Source organism: Erigeron canadensis, chromosome 9 (assembly GCF_010389155.1).
Source record: "Erigeron canadensis isolate Cc75 chromosome 9, C_canadensis_v1, whole genome shotgun sequence".
Taxonomy (NCBI): domain Eukaryota; kingdom Viridiplantae; phylum Streptophyta; class Magnoliopsida; order Asterales; family Asteraceae; genus Erigeron; species Erigeron canadensis.
Window position 1 is genome coordinate 31338783 of NC_057769.1, and position 25101 is coordinate 31363883.

Below are 25101 nucleotides of genomic sequence, written 5' to 3' on the forward strand. Positions count from 1 at the left end.
AAGACGGTTTAGAGATGCGACGGCCGATGTGTTTTAACATGATTCATCCACACGTCCTTTTCACGTTCTCTACTGCCGTTACAAACTTTACCCTCAAACTAACTTCCGTCGTTATTGTCGTCATATAAACGGTTATCCATTTGAATTTTAACCAATATTAAATTCCAATTATAAAGAAGTTGTTGGATTAATTCTCTCTTTATTAGACTGATCGGAGTGGGGGATAAATGATCTGACGCCGCCCTCCTTCCATCCGGCACACCGCTCCGAGGGGCAACAAAGCTAAAAAAACCCTCTCGGCAGATATTGATCGCCCAAAACAACGAGAGTCCCAAAAAATTTTGACCGTTGGCATCAGATCCAAACAAAAAAAACAACGTTTTACATATTTTTTCTTAATCTATACACACACACATACTGATTCCGGCGACGACAACGCAATAAGATGGAGAGGAAGGAATAAGAAGAGCAGGCGGCGGCATATTTGAGCAGGAGAGAGATGGTGGTTCTGGTGAGGTGTGGCGGTAGTGGGTGATATGAACAGGGGGTGGTTGTGGTTATGGTATGTGTTCAGGCAGTGGTTGTGGTCGTGGTATGTCAGGCGGAGGTGGTGGGTGAGCAGGAGAGAGATTGAGAGGAACGAAAAAGAGCCAAGAAGATGGAGGGTGATATGAACTAATATGCGGTGAGGGATGGTTGTGGTATATATATAATTTTATTTATTTTTTGATATATTTAATGATTTAAAAAAATAAATTAAAGGGCAACCCCAAAGAGGAACCTTATTCCAAAAAAAAAGAGGGACATATCTTTGAGAAAGCCCCCGCCACATGACGGAAGTCGCCCCCATGTGAAAAGTCCCAAAGCCCCCCACTCCTTATAGTCTTAGAGCATCCACAAACATCAAGTCTTTCAATGACTTTTTTTATTTTTCACCTCATATTTTCACTTCTTTTTTTCTTTAATTTAATAAAAATAGTCTTTAAGATGTATTTTTTTAATTAAAAAAAGTGATAAAAAACTATCATTTTAGGCTCATTAGATTCGTATTGACGAGATGTTTTCAATTATAAATTTTGTTTTTTAAAAATATTAATTTTAAGTGTAATTATCTACAAATTTGATTAAATATGTCATTTTAATTATGGTAGAAAATAAAAAATTAAAAAAACAAGGGGTATAAATGAAAGTTGCAAGGGGGTAAAATGAAACTTCGGTCCTTTAATTTGCTATCAAACAGCTCGAATATTTTCAGGTTTTCTCCAAAAAAGTCTTTTCTTCCAACTAGAGTGAAGGCCCATGCGTTGCATGACCGGGCTTCACGGGTTGTTTTGTACGTTTGTAAGATTGTCGTATTTTGAGGTTTTTTATTGTTCAGTTTGAAGTTTATGTTGGTGTGCATTTTGATGAGCTGAGGTTGTTAGATGAGTATGAAGGTAATGGAATGTACATATCGAAAGACATGAGTGATGATGATTTGTGAGATATGATGGTTTGAAATTGGGTAATTAGATGTATTCTTGTTTCTTGCTTTTAGTTAATGTTTGTGAATGATCCAACAATTAATGTGTCATTTACACATGAATGATTTTTAGTTCTAATAGAGTGAAGGTCCGTGCGATGCACGCCTTGAATTGTTTCTTTGTCAAACCTATAGGTACGAACGTGGACAACACTATTATATTTTAACTTACAAACACAAATATTAAACATAAATTAACAACACTATTAAATCAAAACTCAAAAGAAACTTTTGACCCATTGAATCCACAAATTCTAATTAAAGATATCCCAAATTAAAGGAAAAATCCTAAACAAATAATAAACATATGCTTAGAATCACAGGTCACATGTTTAAAACAATTGGTTAACATTACACAATATATTTTCCAATTATGGGTTGCTGCTAACATTCTTGATGTAATAATCATCCACGTGTTTTGTGTGAATTAGTGCTTCAATAGCAGGAGGTAAAACGGGTGCATCAGGCGAAGTATTCTGTGTACAACAAAGAAATACATTACAATAAACCAATAAACATGTCAGCCATGTAACCTATGTGAAATTGTAACTATACCTCAAGCTGCTCATCTACAGAGACTTGGAGTACTTAAGCAGTTTTTCAGCAAACAAAATGGTGTGCACTACAAAACAAAAGGGCATAATGCTCATTACTTCTCCTCCACAATAACTCCTCTCAATACACCGTACTCACAACTGATTGGGGTATCCGACCGAGCCTGCCAAAGATCGTCACAACAAAGGGAAACACTTGTGTTTGCAGCATCCAATAGCTAAGCTGAAAACATAAAAAATAGAAAACGATTGTTACATAACATTCTATGATATAGAATGTAGTGCTACGTACTATATTTATTACACCAACACCATCATTGTCTCCTTCTCCTAGGATGCGTAAGGCTATATGATTCATCGCATATCCTCTTTTCGCCATAAATATATAAAATCTCGTCTTCATTCTGCGTATTAAGGGATAACCATTTCAAATATCAACTGCTGCTTTCTAAACATTGATGTCCTAACTCACCCATTTCCATTGATGTCCCAACTCACCCATTTCCATCTCTAAGTAGCAAACTAACTAGATTGATGGCTCGAATCCAAAAATCAATCAGTGTTATCGGATCCATAACACACGGTATCCGGGCTTACTTGATTATCCTTTGAGTAGCCAACTGCACAGCTACTTGGCACAACAACACGATTGTATTCTATAAAACCCAATGGTGCAGGTTGCTGAGATAAAGAGAGAAACAAAGACGAAGAACAATGAGTGCCAGTTTTTATTAGTAACGACAGTTCGCCCTAAAACTTAAAAATGGGTCAGTAATGGTTATGTATAATCAATAACATACCAAACTGATCAAAATAATTAGAAAGTTGTCTAAAAATGAAACATGTCAAATGGATCCAACATGTTCTGCGTAGAGTGCAAATGCAAATGTTTTCTTAAAACTGAAATTATATAGTTTTTGTCGGACATACTATTATTTATCATGTCAACCATGGACATGTATTGACCTATACCAAAAAACCCACTTTGACTCATTATCCAATCCACCTAACCCGTCAATTTGCCACCTGTAGTCATTATGAAAAACACCCGAGGTGCATGTTAACACACAAACTTCAACTACAAATAAACTTTCTTAGCAGCTACACCGGATTAATAGAAAGCATACTAACGTAAATACTCCATGTGTTACCTTAGAGAAAAATGATCCACCCAATTCAGTAGCCCTGTATGGTTGTACCATCTCCATGCAACATAATGCTGTAAACAAATCCATGAAAAATCATTGAGCTCGGTTTTGAATCAAAAAGTGCTTCGTATTTAGCTATTAACTCTCCATGTAGTTCCTTTTGGTCTTGAAATACCATATATGTTCCTTTAGTAATGTATTCTGCTCCCTAAAAAGAAACTTAAGAGCCCATCGTACTATAATAACATACATACCAAATGCTCATTTCTTCGACCACTTATCGAAGAGCTGCATCCAGAACTGCATCAGGGTTGCTACTGATCTTAGCAATAGCTCGTACTCATCCTTGAATTGGGTGCTTGCAGCAGGGCTTGCATTAGAGGTGTACCTATAAATGGGCATGTAGTACTTGATCACATCGTACTTTGTTGCTTTTATACAGGCCCTTTAAGAAAGAATTTTTTGGATTTATAACAACATATCATTTGTTTGATATAATTATCTTAAACACCATCATAGTTAGACGCTTGTTACACATAAACTTTTTGGTTTTGAGATATGTACTCTTACTTGGCTGACTAATTAACTGGGCTACTAAGGCCAGCTGGTATGATAGCCAACCTGTCTATTCTCATTACCCAACCCACCCGTTATGTCAACACAAACTATCCAAAAAGCCTCACTGTTCGTAAGTATACATACCACAAAATGAGATGATAAAATAAGTTAAAAAAGACAAATTACCTTAGAAAGTTGCATAGTTGTGACCTTCATCAAAGCAACAAAAAGAAAACGAACCTATAAATAAATAAAATTCAAACATTAACTCCGAATTTAAGCTCATTCTACAACACTCATCCTTTTAAAAACCTCCGCAAGATCATATAAACAAATAAAACTCAGAACCGTTTAGATGATAAATTCCGAGTTAACCAAAATAAAAACACAAAAATCCGGTTCATCTAACAATGTATAACAAAATCAACAAAATTCGAAATAATTATGAAAAAGATCAAAAGAAACTAATCGCGGATGATATAGCCGAAGTCACTCTTTTATTAGGTATATAGCATTATAGCCGCAACAATCATAAGAAATGGTTCTTAAGTTTTAGTTTTCATCCCAGTATAAAAAGCTACACAACCATTGTTTTGGAAATTAAAATAGGTAGAGTGAAAAATCCCAGTAAAAAATGCAAGTAACCTCTTAGATATATATTGAACAGGCACATAGTAAATAAGCTAATAGCCAAAGAATCAACAGAAACTATACAATCAATAATAATTAATTTCAAACCTAATGCTTACTTTCTTTTACTTAATAAAAAAAAGCCAACGAGACACTGATTATATGAGGACGCCATCTTAGTGATGAATAATCGGATAAAACACCTTTTTTTAATGGTTTACTGCAAATTGTTTCACCAAAATTAGAAAATCACAACAATTTCGGTGAATAACAGACTTGGATTTTGCATAATATGGTTCCAGATCTATAATCAATTAGACGTAATATTAAAATCTAAGCCCACGAAAAAGATCTCTATTGAATTATGAATCAAATCCATTTAAACTTTACCCACACCAAACTACAAAAAGCTACAAAAAAATCTCATCTTTAAGTAAAACCAACAAATTGATTACAATCTTAATTAAGATTGATTACCTTTACCTGAAGATTTGCGATTCTTGTAGACTAATTCACCCGATACAAATGTTGTTCCCACCAAGTATCTTTATAAACTAAAGAAGATAAAGAATGTGAGGTAAATTCTAAAATAACAGCTTGATTCTTTGTTAATCATGTATACCCTACTATTGAGAGAGAAAAAAATATTCAAGGATATAAATAGATTCTGCAATAATCAAGGTAAAATATAAATTCATCAAGAACTGGAATGAACCTATGAATGAAGCTACGAATAATGAGTGAATCGTCCAAAAGAAAGAAGGGAGGGGAAGATTTTCGGTTGGGTTGGTGCAATAAAATTAATAGGAAAAAGTTGATAAAAGCTCTAACCTTTGCTATTCCCAAGAGACTCTTTATGGGCGCAAATGAAGAGTTAATTAATTCCCAAGCTTAGGAAAAGATATGGTTAGTACTAAATAAACCATGCATTAGTGCTAAATCAACATATTCATATTAATGCATTAACATATACATATCATTTTCGATATAGATTAACACAAATGAGAGAATGCATTAAACATATCGAATACACATTAATTATCCTAAAGAAAACTAATTAAACCTAGTAAGTATACATCGATAAAGCGTTAAAAATGCGTTAATTTTTTCACCACCATTATAGAACTCTTATATATATATATATATACTAGACATCAAGCTATTTTAATGTCTTTTTTTTTTCAAAAAAAGTCTTTCATCAAACCCATTGGAGATGCTCTTACAATAAGATACTTCGTCAACCTTTCATTTTCAGGTTCTACTAATTGTCCAATAAACCATGAATTGATCAATTACAAACAACATATATATGATGTTAGTTTTTAAGATTGGTTTTACCGCAATAAAATGTTAAAGTTATAAACATTGGTACCAATGTCAAAGTTATAAAGATTGGTTTTACCAACCTCGTGATTGATCCTTCGAGTGTAGGATCAACACTCACAAGACACAACAATTAACATTAACCATTATTCAAAAAAAATATATATATATGTTAGTTACTTTTTTTCTTTCTTGACAAATAATTTGTTAATTTAAACTGAACAGAGTGAAAGGTGAAAATGGGCGAACCCATCCATTTTTCGCCCCAATACCACCCCACGGGCAAACCCTTTACCCGACGAACCTACAAATTCACTCAAATTGGTTTGACCAGCCCAAAATTCAAAACAAAAAACCACTCTCCCAATTAAAACAAAGAACCCACCACTCCCCCATGCCACATGACGCAAGTCGCCTCACTCACTAAAATCCACCCATGTTTATTTTTTTTGAATGACAACTCTTTCTACCTCACATACCACATTGTGCAAGTCATTCTACTCTCCCCGTCACCACTCTTCTTAGCCTTAGTATATGAGCGAATTCTACTTTGTTTAAACTTTTTGTTTTTTAGAATGTTGTTTCAAGTTACTTGTGGGTAAAGTTTTGGGATTTTTTTTAACTTTATCATATTATTCTCTAATCATACTATATTTTGATTTATTTCACCGTTGTTAAGCAACAATCTTGATAGTACATATGAGAATAAATTAATAAAGTTAAAAAAGTATATGATATATTCAAAAAAAAAAAAGGAAAAAGAAAAAGATTGTTATCAAATCATTTCGCTTTTCTTTTTTTTTTTTTTACCATAAACGAGGCATAGACCAGTTATACAAACAACATAAATGATATCTCAGATTTCTAAAGGTTGGTTTTGACTCCTTAATCTGTATGGCACGGAAAGCATCGGGGGTGTTTGGTAGAAAGGAATCATAGAGAATGGAAATGTAATAGAGAATGGAAATAGTGAGAAAGAGAATGGGTATTTAGAAATAAAATGAATTTCGTTGTTTAGTACCCACAGAGAATGAATATATATAAAGAAAAAATAAAATTTTAAATAATAATACATTTATTACATATAACATCTTTATAAATTTTTTTTTTTTTCATTCTCACCCATTTGTAGAGAATGAAGATAATGGAATCGATTCTCCTTTCTCTTTTCTCATTCCCTTTTTCCATTGCAAACAAACAAAAGAAGTACTCTTTCCCATTTCCTTTCTCCCTTTCCATTCTATCATACCAAACAACCTCTTAGTTCCTTTCAATTTCTCGATCAATATAATACAAACTTTATTGTCTTAAATCTAAGCATATGATTATAACATAAAATGTACAGTAAATTGCCATAACAAATATTCTATTATTATGTGATTATAACGTATTCATCACATGGAATAGCTAAACATGGTTTAGGCAATTTTCTTTCAACATATGATTTTTTTTTTTTCCAAAACATTTCAATTACTTAAGCTAATACATTTTTTAAACATAATAATTTTATTTATTATTATTTTTTTTCGAAAGGTAGTTATTTTTGATCAAAAAAAGAAAATTTTGGGAACAAGCAAACAGAACAGTAGTAGCAGAATTAATCGTACAAGCAAGGGAACACACGAATTTTTTCTGATAAAATGCATGCTAAAGGCAAAGCCATTACACTGTCATTGTTAAGGTACTATTTTCTGTCTGAATATGGGCTAGCTAGCCAGGCCTTACGTGGTTCACTTTTGCAAAAATACAAAAACCAACTCCATTTTCTGAAGTACAATTCACAACTTACATATATTTGGATGGAGAATCAAGATACCAAAATTGTTTTTTTTGTTGTAAGGCCTTTGCAACCATGAACCTCTTCCTTCCTCTTTCTCATTGTCACATCAGCTTTTCTCTTTTCTAAAACACCTCTTCCTCATTCACTACCAACCTCACCTCTTCCTCAAAACAAATACAATACAAAACAAAATAAAAAAATAAAAACCTGGCCCACCTCCTTCCTTTTCCCTCCGTTGTGCTAGTTCCACCCATCGAAGGAATGCCATCGACGAAGCCAAGGAAGAGATGCTGCCAATGGAGGAAATGAGGAAGAGTCCAACGAAGAGCCACGAACAACCCCGTTGGCACCGGCCTAAATGCATAGACTGAAATGGAAGCACATGAAAAGATGTTTATTTTGCATTAAAAGAATACATTGACCAAAAATCTATAATGAACCACCACCAAGTCACCAACTTAGACATCTTATCGATTCAAACCCTCCTAAATAATGTATACATTTTGAGGGTGTCAAAAAAGGATTCGTAAAAAATCACAATATTATAACGGTTAGGCCATTGGGAACGAAACGTTTTGTCTATGAGGCAAGCCCAAAAAGCGTCATGAACGCCCCCCCCCCCCCCCCCCCCCAGGGCTATCTAGACCAAAAAGAGGGGTTCCAAAAACCCCTCACTCCCCATGACCTTATATCACGTATCTTTTTCAATTAACCTGAATAGGACAAAATCTTGTCATATGTTTGGTTACAAATGAGGAATTGATTAAAGTAATTGTGATGGCCATAAAACTACTATAAATTTGACAAATGCATAAATAAAACGTAATGATCTTGTTACATTTTACTATTGTATATCAAACTTTCAAAACCTCAATTATATGTTTCATACTCTCAATTTGTACCTATTGTATGTCTTGCTGCTTATCTTTTCATTCAATAACAAGTTTGTTCGATGACATAACAATCGTATAAGTTATCATGTCAGTATAACTAATGTCATATAAATGATTTACAAGGTATATCAACTTACACATACAATAGCAAAAACTGAAACTTTGATAATGGAACATAGATTTTAAAAATTGGATGCATACGATATATAAGAAATTAGTGAATGGATATTGGATATGATCAAGTTTGTTATACATTTTCAGAAAATAGCAACACACCAATAAAAGGTAAAGTTCGAAATTTGTAAAGAATCATCATTTTTGAATTACGGATAAACGACTCATTAACCGTCCTACCAATTGGTCTCACGATAAACATGAAGAAAAGTAAATTTCGTAGAATTATGATTAAAAAGATTTGAACTCATGACTATCGTTTTTATGTTGCGTGTCACAAAACATGAGTTAACACCTCTTGGTTTCTAATACTTGTTGAAATCGGTGACAAGAAAACCAAACATTTAACATTGATCTAACACTTATTTTTTTTTTATTATCATATTTGACACTGCCCTTTAGTTGCTCTGATGATGTGAGATTGTGAGAACAATAGTAACTTTGGTGTCAACATGTGTATAACGAACGGTCAAACGGACAAATGATAAAAAGAGGATATATAAATCGACTTACAAACTAATAGCCTAATTGGTTGTTTCTCCGATTTTAAATTTAGAAGTTATAAAACCGTTTTCTAAAACTGGTTATTGAATAAGGTCTCATTGTTGTTCACTTGTTCCTCCAAAGAGTCAAGCTAGCTTGTGCAATTGCCAAGTATCGGATGTGATTAGAGCATGAACATTTTGTAATATTGGAACCGAGTTGGATATCTATTTAGAATTGGTTCGATGCCAAATGACCACACAAATTAACCAAATTATACAAAGTATATATAGTGTCTGCGTGAATAATGTTGTTCTAATTTATGACCTAAGAAACTAAGCTATATATAAATGGCTAGCTGGTCCGTTATTCAACGACTTGATCCGATAACAAACCTCTAAGCTAGGCCTCGCTTTCTTAAATCTTTTCCTCACCTCTTCTTCGCTGTCACGTCAGCTTTTCTCAATCCAAGAACTATCCCGAGGATTAACACATCTTCCTCATCTCTTTCCAAACTTTTTTTTTTGGACGTCCAAAACGCCCCCAGGTTACACATATATAAGTCACCATATAGGGATGTAAGCGACGCGAGAGCGACACAATTTGTGAGTTATTCAAGATCGATTCCCAAGAAATCAATTCGATTTAGGAATATTATACTTGGGTATACATGTATGTGAGTCGAGCTTGAGTAACAATCTACCCGGCTCGTAAAATTCCCTCCTTAGCTTTGTATCAACTCCCCTTGTCCCATTATTATTGTGTTTTTACTATTTTTGGTTTACAACAAAATAAGTGTCTACAACTTTAAAAATATATATATAAATAAAGGGCTAACGAGTAACAATCATGACTGGAAAAGCCACCGGTAATAATTATGACAATGATTGACGATTTGTGAGTAGCAACAAAAAGTAAACTGATTTTGTCATTAGTTTTTTTGGTTCTCATGGATTTTAGATGTAGTTGAGGTTATTTTAAATCGATTCAAATGTCCGAGTTTTCATATTAAAAAATAGAGTTTTCTAGCAAAAGTACAAGCAGGGAAACAGGGACGCAGGGTTTAAGCTTCTTATTAAATAATTAAGAAGTAAAAACGTTTATAATTACTAGCCTTGTAATTATATATATTTACATATATTTGGAGTCAGGGAAAGGGAGGAGAAACAAATTGGGCGTAAGGTTTTTTTAAAGGTATTTTCTATATTTCAGGATTAAAGTGTTTGATGGTAGTGTAAATTAAAAGAGTAAAATAGGGAATTTAAAAGTAGAGTGTTTAATTTGGAGAGGGGTAGTTTGTTTATATATAGAGTATAGATATAGATTAATTTCATGGACCTCAAACAATTATATCCAACAACATTTATTTATTAGTTTTAATACTCGTACGATGTACGGTAGTTATATAAACTGTATCATAAAGAAATTCGAATATGTTACATGTACATGATTCATGATTATGAAAAAAATTGTGGCTAAAGTAAACCAATGATCGAAACTAAATTCTAATATACAGTGATGATAAATATAATATATGTTTAGTTAGAGTTTAGATATACCTTAAATTTTTACAATCACATCAAATTCGGACATGTAAAACATAGTGGATGACGGAAAATAACTTGTGATTTCAGATCGTAAACTCAAAATTTTGAAATGTTCACGTTAATAATTTATTATAATAATACAAATAATAGGAGTTAAAGAGTTGAAAAAGTAAAAAGACAATTTTATTAATGAGAAAAAGATTAATCAAATAAGATTTTAATGTGTTTTGTATTTATAAGCCAAGAGTGAGAGTTTAATTTTAAATCTAATTAGGAAATTGAATTTATATACAATTAAAAAACTAACTTAATTAAATAAATAAATTAAGAGGATACGTGTCGATCAAAAATTACACCACATGTCATTTAAAGAACATCTTAATCTTGTTTTAGTTTATTGATAGATATTCGTAAAATCCTGAAATGTTCGCTCCCCACATGGTCAATTTAGATGACTTGACTTTCTTTTCTAGTCAACATCTTACTTTTCTCATTTACCAAAGTCTACGAAAAATATGAAAAACATCATCTGTATAATGGTGTTTCTGTCTTAAATATTTTTGCCATTTTCATTCTCTGAAAGTTATTATCGTCATGTTAGTCCATGATTGGTCACTTTCATCAAAATCTTGTCTTTTATATTTGGAATGATCAGCAATAGTATAAAAATGTCATCTTAATACCTTTACATGTCATGATTATTAGTTTACATAACTAAAACTGTTTTCATTCACGTACACAACAATCTTATTACTATATATATTTTTTTTAAATGATAATTTTATCATTGTATTCTATTAATCTATTACAAAGTATACATTTTTCACCATAACAATACAATTTGGTGTTGCTTATGTGTGATAGGTTTATAACTCGTGGTGGTACAATTGTCATTTCTCTTTTTAAAAACTCAATATTGATTGGTTTAAAAAAAATTAAAATTTAAAAGGTTAAAAGAGAAATTTATATGAAAAAACGATAAAAAGGTTAAAAGTGGCGGCTTCCAACATCTGTAATAGTTGTACGAAAGAGACATTTATAAGGTTAGTATGCTACAAATTTAAGTTTTCATTTGAAACATTTTTTTCCCATCTAATATTTATTGTTATGCTTTTTTTTTTTTTTTTAACATTAAAATTTAAAACTTTTATTGATATGTAATCTAGCAAGATGCTAGAAGGTACATACAATGTTCATGGAGAATCACAAACTAACAAAGATGGGATTACAAAGCTTAAAATTGAAAGTAATTCCATTGCGGCCATGTGATATCAATCGCGGTTTTGGATTTATTAACAAGCCATTGGAAGCTGATCCCTTCATCTCTTTGATAGCGAAGTAGATTTGTCCAGGAAAACAGTCATTTCGGATCTTCCAAATCACCCAGCAGTATGCAAGTACAATGAGCTGAATTAACTTTCTCTTATCAGGATTGATAGTGCAGCTGGTATGAAACTCCATTAATTCTCTCAAGGTTTGGGGCTTCTAAACGGGTAGTCTACACCATTGTTGAAAAAGATTTCACCGGGAGTCGACAAAAGGACATTGCAAGAAGAGATGCATTGCGGTTTCTTCTCTTAAAAAAATATTTAATGTTATGCTAGAAAAGGACGTCTTTATCACAACATCAAGGTGTCCAGTTGTTTTTATCAGTCTGCTTAATATAGATTTATATTTTCGGGTTTGGTTTTATCGTTTAATTAAATACTTCCCGGTTTAGTCCGACCGGTTGGAGCATAAACCCTTATAAATACGAGTAGTTTGATGTACAATCCGGTTTCAAAAACATTTATTCAAGTCAAACCATTTGTTTAATCTAATGGATAAAAAAAATACATTATCCACGAATCCATTAAATAAGCCCATTAATCTTTCCATTCAAAGAAAACAATCCTTGTATCAGCCCATTATTATATATCCGGAATTCCGAATCAATCTGTTTAATACTTTCCCAATCTAATTCTTTAATTTATAAATTTGAAATCAAATTAGTAAATTTTCTATATAAATACTCTTCTGTTTGAATTGCGCCTCTTCCTCTTACAGGTATTATAAATAGCTCGATTTCTTATTTTATTTTTCTTTCATATTATATGATGCACACCAAGTGTTTGTGAAAATGCCAATTGAATTTTTCTTTGTTAAATTTCACAATATATGTATGTGTGTGTATATTTTGTTTCCTGTTTTGCTTGGTTAAATTGTAGTTATTATATTGGTGTTCTAGACTTTAGAACTATAGCATTAACATGGCAGGAGGGATTGCCTGTTTTGAGGTCTATAAACATAATTGCAGTGAAAATATTTGTATTTGTATTAGGAAAGTTTATAAAAAAGGGTATATGGAGAGCGGCATGGGGAAAGTGGAGCATTTCACTTTGATTTTTGTAGCTAAACTGCTATGTGAAAGTATATGATCGTGTTATTAAGTAGAGCACGGGAGGGTTCTTTAACCACCTCGCCGTTTTTATGCCATAGTAGAATAGCGCCACATCATTTCCGTTCCCCGTTTTTCTCTCCTTGGGAATTGATCATCTTTACACTGAATATTATATAGATTTATAAAAGATGGCAGCTTTAGATATCATTAGAGAAGAACATATGCTTTCCTTTAAACATGACTAGCTTATATTTTCATCTTTTCAGCAATTGGAAATGGATGAAGAACGTAGGATGTCGACTAGAGCTCGTAAAGTTGCACCAAAAATGGCAGCTGCACTTGCCAGCAGTGATAATCGAACGCAGGTTCCTTTTGATTTTTTCTTTAATGGTCTTAATTGGTGTTTTTACTGAAGTGAAATGATTATCGATTGTTTTTGCATTTTGCTCATAAAACGTTGCGGGGTTACAAAATTAGGCAATTCTTGCTCGTCTAGAAGCGCTGGAGAATGATAATCCTGGAGCCGAAGTTGTAGCACCTAATGATGATGATGACGATGAAGCCTCTCTTGATGAGGACGATGATGATCAAGGTGACTTATCGACTATACTCTCCTTCACATTTACTTTGATTTCTCGGTTCTATTATGAATTGTCACCATCATTTTTTAAGTTATACTAAAAGAACTAGCTTATTGACCCGGGTGTTATCCGGGTAGCCTAATTAAATTCTTGTTAATTGAGATTATAAACAACAGTACCCAATCTGTCATAAGCGGGGTCTGGGGGATACCCCTATTCCCATCCCTAGTCTCCTACTTAAATATCTTTATTCTATCTACACTTTCTATAGGGAACTTTGGATTTGCATGTGAATCTTTCCTTAACGATTCTTGGTGGTCTCATCAGATTTCTGAGTGTTCATAGATGGCTTTTTTTTTTGGTTTCTTTAACTTCTTTTCTTTTCTATTCTCGTTTTTGCAGTGTTCCATAAAAAGCAAGCCAAAGGTACTAAACGTAAAACACGTCAGGCCAAAGCACTGGAGACTGCAAAGAGAGCCCCACGGACATTTCTTGAGCTCTTGCATGATGTGAGACGATTCACTTTTTTTTTTTCTGATTATATATGTTTGTTTTAGAAATACCAGGAGTTTGTAACTAGTAATGTTTCACTGATCTCATAGCACTACATATGAAACAGGCAAATATGGAATCCCTGCCTCCTCATGTTCCATCCTATCTAAGAGCAGCAGTTGGTCCGCCGAGCTCCACCTGTCGCCGCCATTTTTGCACCGTCTGTGGTTTCTCTGCTAAATATACCTGCGTAAGATGTGGGATGCGTTTCTGTGCAGTCCGTTGCCAGAATATTCATAACGATACACGCTGTCAGAAATTTGTTGCCTAGATAATATCAAGCGATAGCAAAGTAGACATGTAATGATATTTATACCTCTCTAAGTTAACTGCGACTTAGATTTTCGATGTATTTCTGAAACCAAACTTTGCAATGTAATCATTCAATCTTGACATTGTAAGGAACACTATCAAGACCAGCTTGAGGATAGGCCAATGGCCATGTGTGTTTTTTGTCAACATTGATGACCGGTGTTTCTTGAACTGTATTTGTCGGTAAATAAGAATACATGAACAAAGTCACGGAAGATGAGTATATGAATTTTCATTTGCAAAGAGAAAAGCAGTGTGATAAGGTCATTTTTTAATGGATCTATTAGATTACAAACTTGATGTTAAGCCAATAAGACTTCATAAGTAGTTTTCTTACCATTCAAGCCTTACTGCATAGTTGCACTGTACATAATCTTTGTTGTATATGTCACATATAAAAATAGATATAGATATACAGTATATTATAGCATTCTCAGACATATTTGATGCATTATGTCCATCTGCTTAGCTTATCATTGATCTTTTCCCTTCTTTAATCATGTCCTTAAATGTCACTAGAGGTCAACTTGGTGGGTAGATAGGTCGGGTTGGATAACGGGTCACATTAGTTCACAGGTCCTGTAGGTTTCATCCAAAAGTTCGATTCATTATTACATCTCATGTGCCCATTTTATTTGTATTTTCAAACAAGTACAACAAACTAATCGCACATCTTGTGAAACTCAACTGTAGAAATAAGGCATTGCTCATCTCATTGTACTATACTACTATTTTGTGTGTTCAAACTACATACATATACGCAGCATTCTTTCAGAAAATATACTCCATGGTTCATTCATCAAGGAGACATTAATTAAAAAATATAGCTCTTGCGTTGACCTTTTTGATCGATAACTTTACCTACAAGTTCTTATTTTACATTAACATCAACTTTACTCTACCAAAAACCCTAAAATCGAAGATTGGAATTCAAAAGGAAGTCGATCATATAAAATTGAGAACACCCCAAAGAACCCCCATTAAATATATAAAAAGCCAGAAAAAGCACAGATAAAATTTAAATGTGATCTAAATCTTCTTGATGCTCGAGAACAATGCTTGCAAGGGCAAGTCTATAGGCCGCTGATCTTAAATTTCTTGTTAGAACGTATATCTCCTTTTTCCTCCGCTTCAAAGGTACGGAACTCCACTGTTCGTGTCTAAGATGAGCAAGCAACACTGCATCACATACAGCCCCAGCAGCTGGTTTCTTGCTGCAAGTCACCAAAACTCAACTTCAGTAGAGTAATATTAAAAGCCATTGAAATCATTGAAGACAAAAACCATACTCTGATTGCAAGTTATTTTTGTTAGCATATACATAGAGAATGTTTGAGCTAAAAGCATATTTGTATTTGGTACAAAAGTCATGGCACAATATACTAACCTTCCACGGACAAATCCATTTGTGACAAAACCAATTGGCCACCTATTCGACTCCACGGCTGCAGGATCTTCTGGCACTAGAAACTCCCATTTACCAGAATCTTGCTTCACAAAGTATGTTGACATCGATGACTGGGGTACCTGAAGTGCAGCCTTGTTGATTGACCTGCATTTGCTCCTGAAAAACCCATCTAGTTAGGGGAAAAAGGAAGATTATAATTATGGATGGAATGTTGTGTGAATATGGCGCCTAATACATTTTCTGCTACCTAACCCACTTATCTGAAAATGATATTTAATAAGGATATTTCATCTTTCGTAATTTACTCATTTTCCGTTTGGCTTATAAATATGTTACGATAGTTCATCTTTCTACTATAGGTTCATATAAGAAAACTAGGAAGGACCACACATATGTGTCCTCTTTTTGGTTGTCGATGACCAATCTTGACCATAACAGGTGGCAATTTGGACCTATTCATAGTAGATAGGTCAACTTGGTTTAATGTTTCCCTAACTGGTCAAATGGGAAAACTTAGCTATAAAGGAAAAGCAAGCTGTACTTAAAATGTATAATACGCCATTGATCATTTTATCTAAAATAAATTATTATTCTAATGATATTCAACACATTAGTCAAAGACGGAACTTCAATGGGGCGAAGGGGGGATTTAGCCCCCTCAAAATTTGTATCATAATACAGATGGTACATAATAACACTAGTAAATATTGATGATAATTAATAGAGACAACTATGTATGTTTAGATGTAATCATGTAGAGACAAAACTCTATTCTACCATATACCGAATCTCAAAACGGAAAGACCATTTACTCTGAATAGAAAAACATATAGATAATTATATACGTATTTAAAAATGTATATTTTTGCAACATTGGAATTTAGCCCCCTGAAAAAATAAAAAAATTCAAGTTCCGTCACTGACATTAGTTATATATGAAACCTTTTTGATCTAATACCCAACCCATCCAATTTCAAGCAATTCTCATGATACCCAAGGACCCTTCAACATTTAATGACACACAACATTCCATACTAAGGGTAGACATGGCAACTAAGGAGGCAGGTGACTAACAGTTTGGAGAATTACCCTGAAGTCCAAAGGTTTATATCAGCCAAGCGAGGTGCACAAACAACAGCTCCGTCCTCGATGACACCTTCCTTAACAGTATGAAGGATAACTCTAACAAAACACAACTTTCTATGTCGATTCTCCAGAAAACTAGCCATATTTGGGCCTTGATCAAGTATATTCTCATCCCTTATGATCTTAGAAATGCTACTGTTTTTATCAAGAAACTCTGAGAAAAGAGGCAAACGATCACCATATATATTACTCAAGAAACCAGCCAATATTCCTGATGACCTAGCAACAACCATATGATTGTCTACCAATGCCAGTTCAGCAGCCGAATCTAATTCACTAGAACAAACTTGCTTGCTTTCTCGTTCACTAGCATTCATTCCAAAGGCAAGACGAACACAATTCCATGGAGGTGGAATGGGAATACTAGAAGATCTCACAGAAATAGGACGGAGAGCAGCTTCTTTATCGACATCAACAGCTTCTGCTTGCATTAAAGAAGCGTAAGAACTACATTCAGGAAATTCAGATGGAAAACTCGGTATACCGGCCTGCAAAGGTTATTAGAGTAGACTTTAGTATGGTATCATGTCCAGTCGTGTATATCTGTATAAGCAAATGCATGTACTTACTTCACAAGCAACCCAAGACCTCTCCCTCAAACCAATAGCCTGTGCACCCATTGACACTAGAGGGACCCAAAATGCTTTGATCCAGCTTAAAGGAAGTATAATAGACCACCTAGAAAGTCATCACACAATTATTTGAAAGCAACACATTAACAAAGAAATATCATGAATGCAGATTGTGAACCTTGTAATTGAATCCTTCAGGTTGTTCCTTCTCAAAAGAATAACCGGGCAAATTCGGGAAGAATGTATCTTGATTGCAAGATTAGTGCTATCTGAACTTTTATCAGCAAGACAAAATGACGAGAGGCGCTCATGATGTTTTTCCATACAAAGAACACTTTCTTCAACTGGACAGCACAACCCTTTTCCAACATCCCACAAATCAGTGTAGCTTGAGTCAAACTCGGTGCTTTCCTTGGTCAAAGCACGAGGATCACTAACTACAAGTGAAAGTATTCCAGAACAAGGTGTATGCTCTTCATTCTCTAAGATAGATGTATTTGTTGGTGGAGTGATACCATCAGCTTTCATTAGTGAACCTTTTTCCAAAACCGGAGATTTCTCAGACATACTGCATGTTCACCAACAATATTAATAGCATATTAAAAAATGGTTTAAGCAATAAATTAACAATTTGATGAGTAACCTGCTAACTGGGTGTAGTATCTTTTGAATAAGGTGAAATGCTTTTGAACCCATCACTTCCAATGTTCCGAATTGTCCCTCAAGTAAAGTACATCTAACTGAGGGAACACCTTCAACCATCTGAAATATAAGAACACATACATGACTATGCAATCAATTTTTAAACATAAAAAATTCATACAATCACAAACATTAGAATAACTTAAAAATCATGAAAACATAAAATCTTAGGACACCTTCTGACACAGTTTGACAGTGCTGTGTATGAGAATAATATTTTTATGTTTCTAATTTTCTGTGATGAAAAAGGAAAAAAAAAACATATTCGAATAACTTGAGGGTGTAAGAGTTAGCAAGTTGAATCTATTTAGTTATGAATAAGATGTTTTATTTCGACCAGGTCAAATGTTTAGAATTTAAAAACTTAACAAAAAAGAAAATGAGTCAAATGTGTTGAAGAAGTTGGCCAGTGTTTATTAATGTATACAATATACTAAATTGCTTAAGTGAACACATTATATTAGTACTATAACAATATAGCTTTTTGTAATATTTTCTATTAAAAGTGAAGAAAATAATATTAACTGACTCAACTGACATATCATATATATAAAAAAATGAACAAAATTGCCTAAGGCCATAAAAACTACTTGTACTCACCAGTTATAAAACCTGACCATCTTATCATCTCCAGTGTAAACATTTGACAAAAGCACTATTGCTAAGTTGTGAATGGGTATAAATTATGTAAGACATATATGGAGCAAATTCTACCTTACCCTGACTTTCACAGGCAGTCATCAGAGCATTGTAGCCTTCTGTTAAAGATGCAGCATGGATCCATATCCATAACTGCCTAAACCCATTGGTTTGACCACTTTCTTCATCAGCATCAGCTGACTGATGATGAGGTCGCCACATATAAGTAACTGGTGCAATTGTATTTGAATTGGGTGCTCCACTATGATGAAGCTGCAAAAGAGAACATAGATTAACAAATACTGAAATACTGGAGGTGGCAACTTTGAGTTTTTGACCAACTTGCTTATGAGTGGGTTTATTAGAGATGTGCGTTTTAGAAAGAGTAAAATAAAACAGAAATGTTAGGCTAAACGGGGAAAGCGTCAAACAGGTTTAAAGTCACACAAAGTCAACATCTTATTCTTTCATCTACACATACTTTATTTGTTCCATTCAAGGTTATTATTGTGAACATTTCTTTTCGTAATTATACCTAATGCATTTGATATTAATAATAAATGGACATATAACTGTATAAGTGTTTATACTTTACAGGCTAACTCAATTCAGCTTGATCTGACATGCACTAGACTTTAACCGCCCATCTTGCCACATCTACCAAAATCTCAACATGGATTATTTTATATTTTCATACAGGCAGCCACTCACCATTGAACTAGCATAAGTACAGCCAGAAAGTACATCTTCTGCCTCTGGTGAACGGAAAGGTACCATTATGTTGCTTAGAACCGACAATACTGAATCCTGCAAACAGACAATAAAAACCATCAACACTGTTGAGATGGAAAATAAACATATATACAAATGAACTTTCACACCCAAGAAAGAGGGATAAGCAAGAATTTATGACCTGCGAACCTTCCAGCTGAATAGCACTATGATAGCTTGCATCGTGAACAATGGTTCCGTTTTTCAACCACTTCAAGAGTGCTCTTGACCCTCTTCCGCTGTATAAAACAAACCACAGAAATATGAAATGATTATAACCACAAGACTTTATATAATATCCAAAACACAGAAGCAACCCCAGTGTTATTTTTTTTTTTTAACAGAAATTAAGCAACCCCAGTGTTTAGTAAATTCGTCCTATAATTTTCTGAAATTTGGATAAAAAAGCTATTGTTCTTCCCCAAAACTACTAGTGAGAAACTTGTTTCAACCTGCACCCAGATTACTTTTCATATTTAGTTATATCTTAATCACCTTTTACCTGCATTCTAACAACAAACTTAAGACCGAAACATTTGGATGGATTTGCATTTAATATGCACTAATATGATATTGGCCAAATGGATATGTCACTTTGTTTGCACAAAAATTGAACCGCATAGAGCAAATAAAGGTTGCAGCTAATGGCAAACTACTTGATTTTAATAGTATGATTCCTGGGTACTACTAGTACTAAATAAAGAATGCGATGTATAAAGACAGGTTATACTCCGCATACCTACACATACAGTCACAGCTATCAAAAATCTCTTCCAAGTCCACCTCTTAAAACAACATACAACAGTTCATATTATGTTTATCTTTATACTAAATATTGTATATCAAACATTTTATTTAAAATGGAAACGGGTCAAAATTTACTCATAGTGCATTTGAAATGCATAAGAGTATAAGACCAGTAGGTGTTTTATTAAGAAAATATGGATTTAGATTATTATATTACTGATGTGGTTTTATGATATATATTCGTTATTCATAATTCAAATATAACTAAATAAGGAAATTCAAAAAGTGCAGGCAATTTGGCCCAACACAGCTCAACCCTTACAAAAACTGCACTTTGTCCAGTTAGCCCAATCAAATTGATCCATCCTTTTTGCCACCTCTATTATTTTACCATGCTTCACTGTAACTAAAAAGATTATACAAGAGATCACTTACGGATATTTGCAAAATAGATAAGCCATTACCTGCCATGCAAACCAAGAGGAAGGTGGAAACCCCAACGCTTAGTCATTGTAAAACGCTTTGCATGCCACACATGGGTTCTCAACCTCTTAGTACCATCGCCTGAAGTGCAAAACCCACTTTCAGGATTCATGGTTAACTCCTTCCTACGACGAACGTGACGAGGAGGCTTTTTTATATTTTTCTCTGGGTTTCCATTATTATTCTGGCTAAAAACTCCCACTTTTTGCTTCTTTCTAGACCTACTCCTGGAAGCTTGGTTGTCAAAACTAGTAGTTCTTCTCCTCTTATTTCTCTGTGACTTAAAATCGCTGTTCAAACGACTGGCAATAGTCGAGTAGAGAGACTCGAGTTCAGGAGCTCGAGATTCTGTAAATTTCCGCACAGAAAGCTCACTTGGAGGTATCACAGGGCCCTTGTGTTGCTTGCTTCCATCAGTACCCATTTTCAGCAGAGAATCACCTGTTTACATTGCAATAATGAATATCCTTACGACAAATAATGTATGTTGAGGCCACCCGAGTATTCAAGTATGTATCTTTAGTCCATATCAGTTTCTACCAGAAACATATACAACAAAAAATGAACATGATTCATTGTTAAACGCGAGTGTATCTTTAATGAGGTGGAGACACGTTAAAACTGTATGTTTTTTTCATCATTTGGCATATTTTGCGTCGAACACCGTTGTAAAAATCTTGTTTCAAGGCTGAAAACACGTTACAAGGTCAATGAGCAAGGGGAGTCATATAATACCCGAGTAATCATAGATGGTTCACCATTTGATAAAAAATCTGTATGTTTTTTTCATCATTTGGCATATTTTGCGTCGAACACCGTTGTAAAAATCTTGTTTCAAGGCTGAAAACACGTTACAAGGTCAATGAGCGAGGGGAGTCATATAATACCCGAGTAATCATAGATGGTTCACCGTTTGATAAAAAATCAACCAAATAGGTCAAAACTTGATGACTTGTTAACTCAGTCAAAAAAACGTCAAAAATCAGTTTGAAGTATTTAAAGTAAACAATTGTGCTAATGTTTATAAACATACTTCTATCGTATTATGAACATGTCATACATATAATTTCACAATAGATATAGGAAAATTCCAATCCAAGTAATCTCCCCCTAGGCCGACTACTCGCTCCAATCTCCCCCTAGCGAGTTTTACAACCTTTCCGTTGAAACTGGTGTAAACCTAATGAGTTACATAGTAAACTTAAATCGTAAACCGCCCTCTATTCATATAACTTTCGAAACCAAATTAAAGGGACTTTTCTGTTGGACTACTAAAAGGCAATCAATCTGACCCATTATTGATTTCAATTGTAATCTGCATATCTTTATTTAAAGTTTTCACCTTTATTATAGTATTGTAAAAAAACCAACTGGGTTGGATCAGTGGTTGGAGCTCATGCCTCTGGAAATAGAGGTCATGGGTTCGATCCTCATGCCCAGCAAGGCTGGAGGTCCTTTTCTACCTATGGTAGAACCTGGAAGCAGCCTCTCTACCTTTGGTAGGGGTAAGGCTGTCTACATATCAACCTCCCTCATACACCGTCGAAGACGGTATTGGGACCCAAAACCTTTGGTAGGGGTAAGGCTGTCTACATATCAACCTCCCTCATACACCGTCGAAGACGGTATTGGGACCCAAAACCCGTGGAAGACGGCATTGGGAGTTACTTTACTTTACTTTTTACCTTTATTATAGTATTGTATTAAACATTTCATGATAATAACAAACTTCAGGATTCTGGGTATATAATATTAAGCACCAAGACCAAATCTTTTTAACTATTAACAAGAAAAGAAGGGCTTAAATTATATAGCAAGTACTGTATTTACAAGTGATGAAAGTGGTGAAATAAAATAAAGCAGTCATTGTTGGAGAAAAAAAAAACTTACTGGAGGTTAGGAAGCTGCAAAGAGATGATGATCATATAATAATGAGATGGAAGTTGTGTGAAACAGTGAGAGATGTTTAAAGGTGTCGTAAAATCCTAACTTTAGGGTTTATGTTCCATGTTCGGGAATTTTATTTTAATTTACCAGTAGTATAATAATAAGAAAGAAGGTAAAATCAGATAATTTACGGTATTTATTTTATTAATTAACTTCACTACATCAATATGTTATGTATCTATATGGTAATTTTATAGATTGTATCATACAATATATATTTAGTTAGATTTTTTGATTTACTTTAAATTTCTAAAATTATGGCAAAATCGAAACTTATAAGCAGAATGCATGACGGTAAATAACCTTGTGATTTCGGATCGTAAACTCAAATTTTAAAGTATTCATGTCAAAAACTTATTATAAGTAATAGGAGTTGAAAATTTGAGGAAAAAAAAAAAAGACAGTTTACTATTGGCAACAATCAAGCAAATAAGATTATAATGTGTTTGTATTAATAAACCAAAAGTTAATAAGGAAATTGAATTTATATACAATTACAAAAATTAATTTAATAAAATTTAATTAAAAGGACACGTGTCGATCAAAAATTACGTCACGTGTCGTTTAAAAAACATTTCAATTCTGTTTTACTTTTTGGTAATAATTATTATTATTTAATTAGTAGACATATATATGAAATATTTATTTAATATATAACAATTATCTACAAATTTACCAACACCCTCGGATTCATGGAAGATATCAACAATTAGACGTAATTGAGTTGGAGTAAAACTTTTAAAAAAGAATTTACATACATCGAAAATTTATATATAAGGTAGTTTATTCAATATAATTTATTAGGGTTATCAAATTAAAGATAACTAAAGATGACACATGTCGCTTAAACAATATACCATATGACGTTTTTAGAATACCTCAATCCTGTTTTATTATATTGGTAGATGGTAGATCGATCGAAAAAAGTGGTACTAGTACTATTTTTTCTTTTCAAAAGTTGATTTTCACAATGAAAATTGTATTCTTTCAGGCCAAAAATGTATTGCCAAAAATTGTCAAAATTACAAGTCTGTCAACCAATAGGAACATGTCGTGTGGCTATCAGAAATTTTATCAAAAATCCCCAATTTTTGCCAAATTTAAAGGGCATAGTTGTTGATCGGTTTTATGGTTTTATGGGTTCTTTAATAATAATAAAAGGGTTGGGGCTTAGATGCTTCCTACCAATTTCTTGTAAATCCTCCAAATTTTTAATGAAAGTAATTTTTATAATTAAATAATAATAATATTTTTTCTCTTTTATTTATAAAGAAGCCTTCTAGAAGGATATTTTAAAAATTTTCCGACGTGGCGAGGCTTCACTATTCTCTGCACAAACTTTGTAGATACAATGACGTTTATTTCCTAATTGTCGTTCAAAATTTTTCAAAAACAAAAAACCTGTTTTTAAGCTTGCGTATCTTCTCCCTAATTATTCATTAAAATTTGTTTATCCCCAACTCATTTTCTTCAACCCTGTTTATCAAGCATAGGAATCCCATCTCTTAATATGAATTCCAATCAAAATTTTGTGCCCTAAATCTTCACAATCGATCAACGAACAGCAATAATAACAGAATTGAATTCGACTTCTGTTCCACCATCATTTGACTCCGGTAAATTTTCGCTTCTTTTCAATTACCGTATGTTTACCAACCCATGTATTGGAATTACGTCGGGACTATGGAAATAATCACCGTAATATTTTCACAATGTAATTTGGAATAATGTCTTTATTTGGCTAATAATATAAGTGTTATTATTTGGGGATCCACTATACTTCAATTTTCATCTTTAATATGTATATATGTTCTTCTTTTTAGGTGGATTGTGATTCAAAATTGGTTCATCACAATTGGCATACAAGGTGTTCGATGAAACGCCATAAATGGGATCATGACTGCTAGAGTGTCAGGTAATTTTATTTGAAACTTTTGAAACTAATCCTAATACCCCTAAAATAGGAAACAAATAGGAAATAAATCAACTCATAATTATCCTAATAAATAAGAAGATAACTTATAAAAATAAAAGATTATTTAATAAACCATAAAAATAGAAGATCACGTTATTGCATCACAGTGGTTTTGGATTAATGGTAAATACTCTAAGGGGGTGTTTGATAGGAGGGAATCATAGAGAATGAAAATGTAATAGAGAATGAAAATAGTGATAAAGAGAATAAGTATTTGAAAAGAGAATGAATTCCGCTGTTTGGTACCCACAGAGAATGAATATATAAAAAAAAT

The 25101-nt window shown here is 33.4% G+C and overlaps 2 protein-coding genes, 2 long non-coding RNA genes and 1 other non-coding gene across 6 annotated transcripts; 2 read left to right on the forward strand and 3 right to left on the reverse strand.

Moving 5' to 3' along the window:
• Window positions 1-1733: 1733 nt before the first annotated feature.
• On the reverse strand, window positions 1734-2863 carry LOC122580842. Its single transcript, XR_006320895.1, has 2 exons — window positions 2078-2863; window positions 1734-1998 (listed from the first exon to the last, which is right to left on the reverse strand). It is a non-coding gene; the product is annotated as an uncharacterized LOC122580842 (long non-coding RNA).
• Window positions 2864-3150: 287 nt separating this feature from the next.
• On the reverse strand, window positions 3151-4024 carry LOC122580939. Its single transcript, XR_006320924.1, has 3 exons — window positions 3969-4024; window positions 3479-3612; window positions 3151-3295 (listed from the first exon to the last, which is right to left on the reverse strand). It is a non-coding gene; the product is annotated as an uncharacterized LOC122580939 (long non-coding RNA).
• Window positions 4025-12168: 8144 nt separating this feature from the next.
• Window positions 12169-14584, forward strand: LOC122582487 (SWR1 complex subunit 6). 2 transcript variants are annotated; one of them, XM_043754885.1, is made up of 5 exons: window positions 12169-12244; window positions 13259-13357; window positions 13470-13584; window positions 13976-14082; window positions 14193-14584. In XM_043754885.1, the coding sequence occupies exons 2-5, from the start codon at window positions 13268-13270 to the stop codon at window positions 14394-14396; spliced, it is 516 nt and encodes a 171-aa protein (XP_043610820.1). In that variant the 5' UTR covers window positions 12169-12244; window positions 13259-13267; the 3' UTR covers window positions 14397-14584. The 2 variants fall into 2 exon arrangements, with proteins under 2 accessions (XP_043610820.1, XP_043610819.1); XM_043754884.1 differs by lacking the exon at window positions 12169-12244 and adding an exon at window positions 12450-12658.
• A 690-nt stretch (window positions 14585-15274) lies between these two features.
• Window positions 15275-22853, reverse strand: LOC122582435 (ribonucleases P/MRP protein subunit POP1). Its single transcript, XM_043754824.1, has 11 exons — window positions 22796-22853; window positions 20887-21346; window positions 19818-19914; window positions 19616-19711; window positions 18980-19177; window positions 18207-18325; window positions 17742-18131; window positions 17561-17669; window positions 16935-17479; window positions 15825-16001; window positions 15275-15651 (listed from the first exon to the last, which is right to left on the reverse strand). The coding sequence occupies exons 2-11, from the start codon at window positions 21327-21329 to the stop codon at window positions 15456-15458; spliced, it is 2370 nt and encodes a 789-aa protein (XP_043610759.1). The 5' UTR covers window positions 21330-21346; window positions 22796-22853; the 3' UTR covers window positions 15275-15455.
• Window positions 18406-18497, forward strand: LOC122584071. Its single transcript, XR_006321423.1, has one exon. It is a non-coding gene; the product is annotated as a small nucleolar RNA snoR31/Z110/Z27 (small nucleolar RNA).
• Window positions 22854-25101: the final 2248 nt, after the last annotated feature.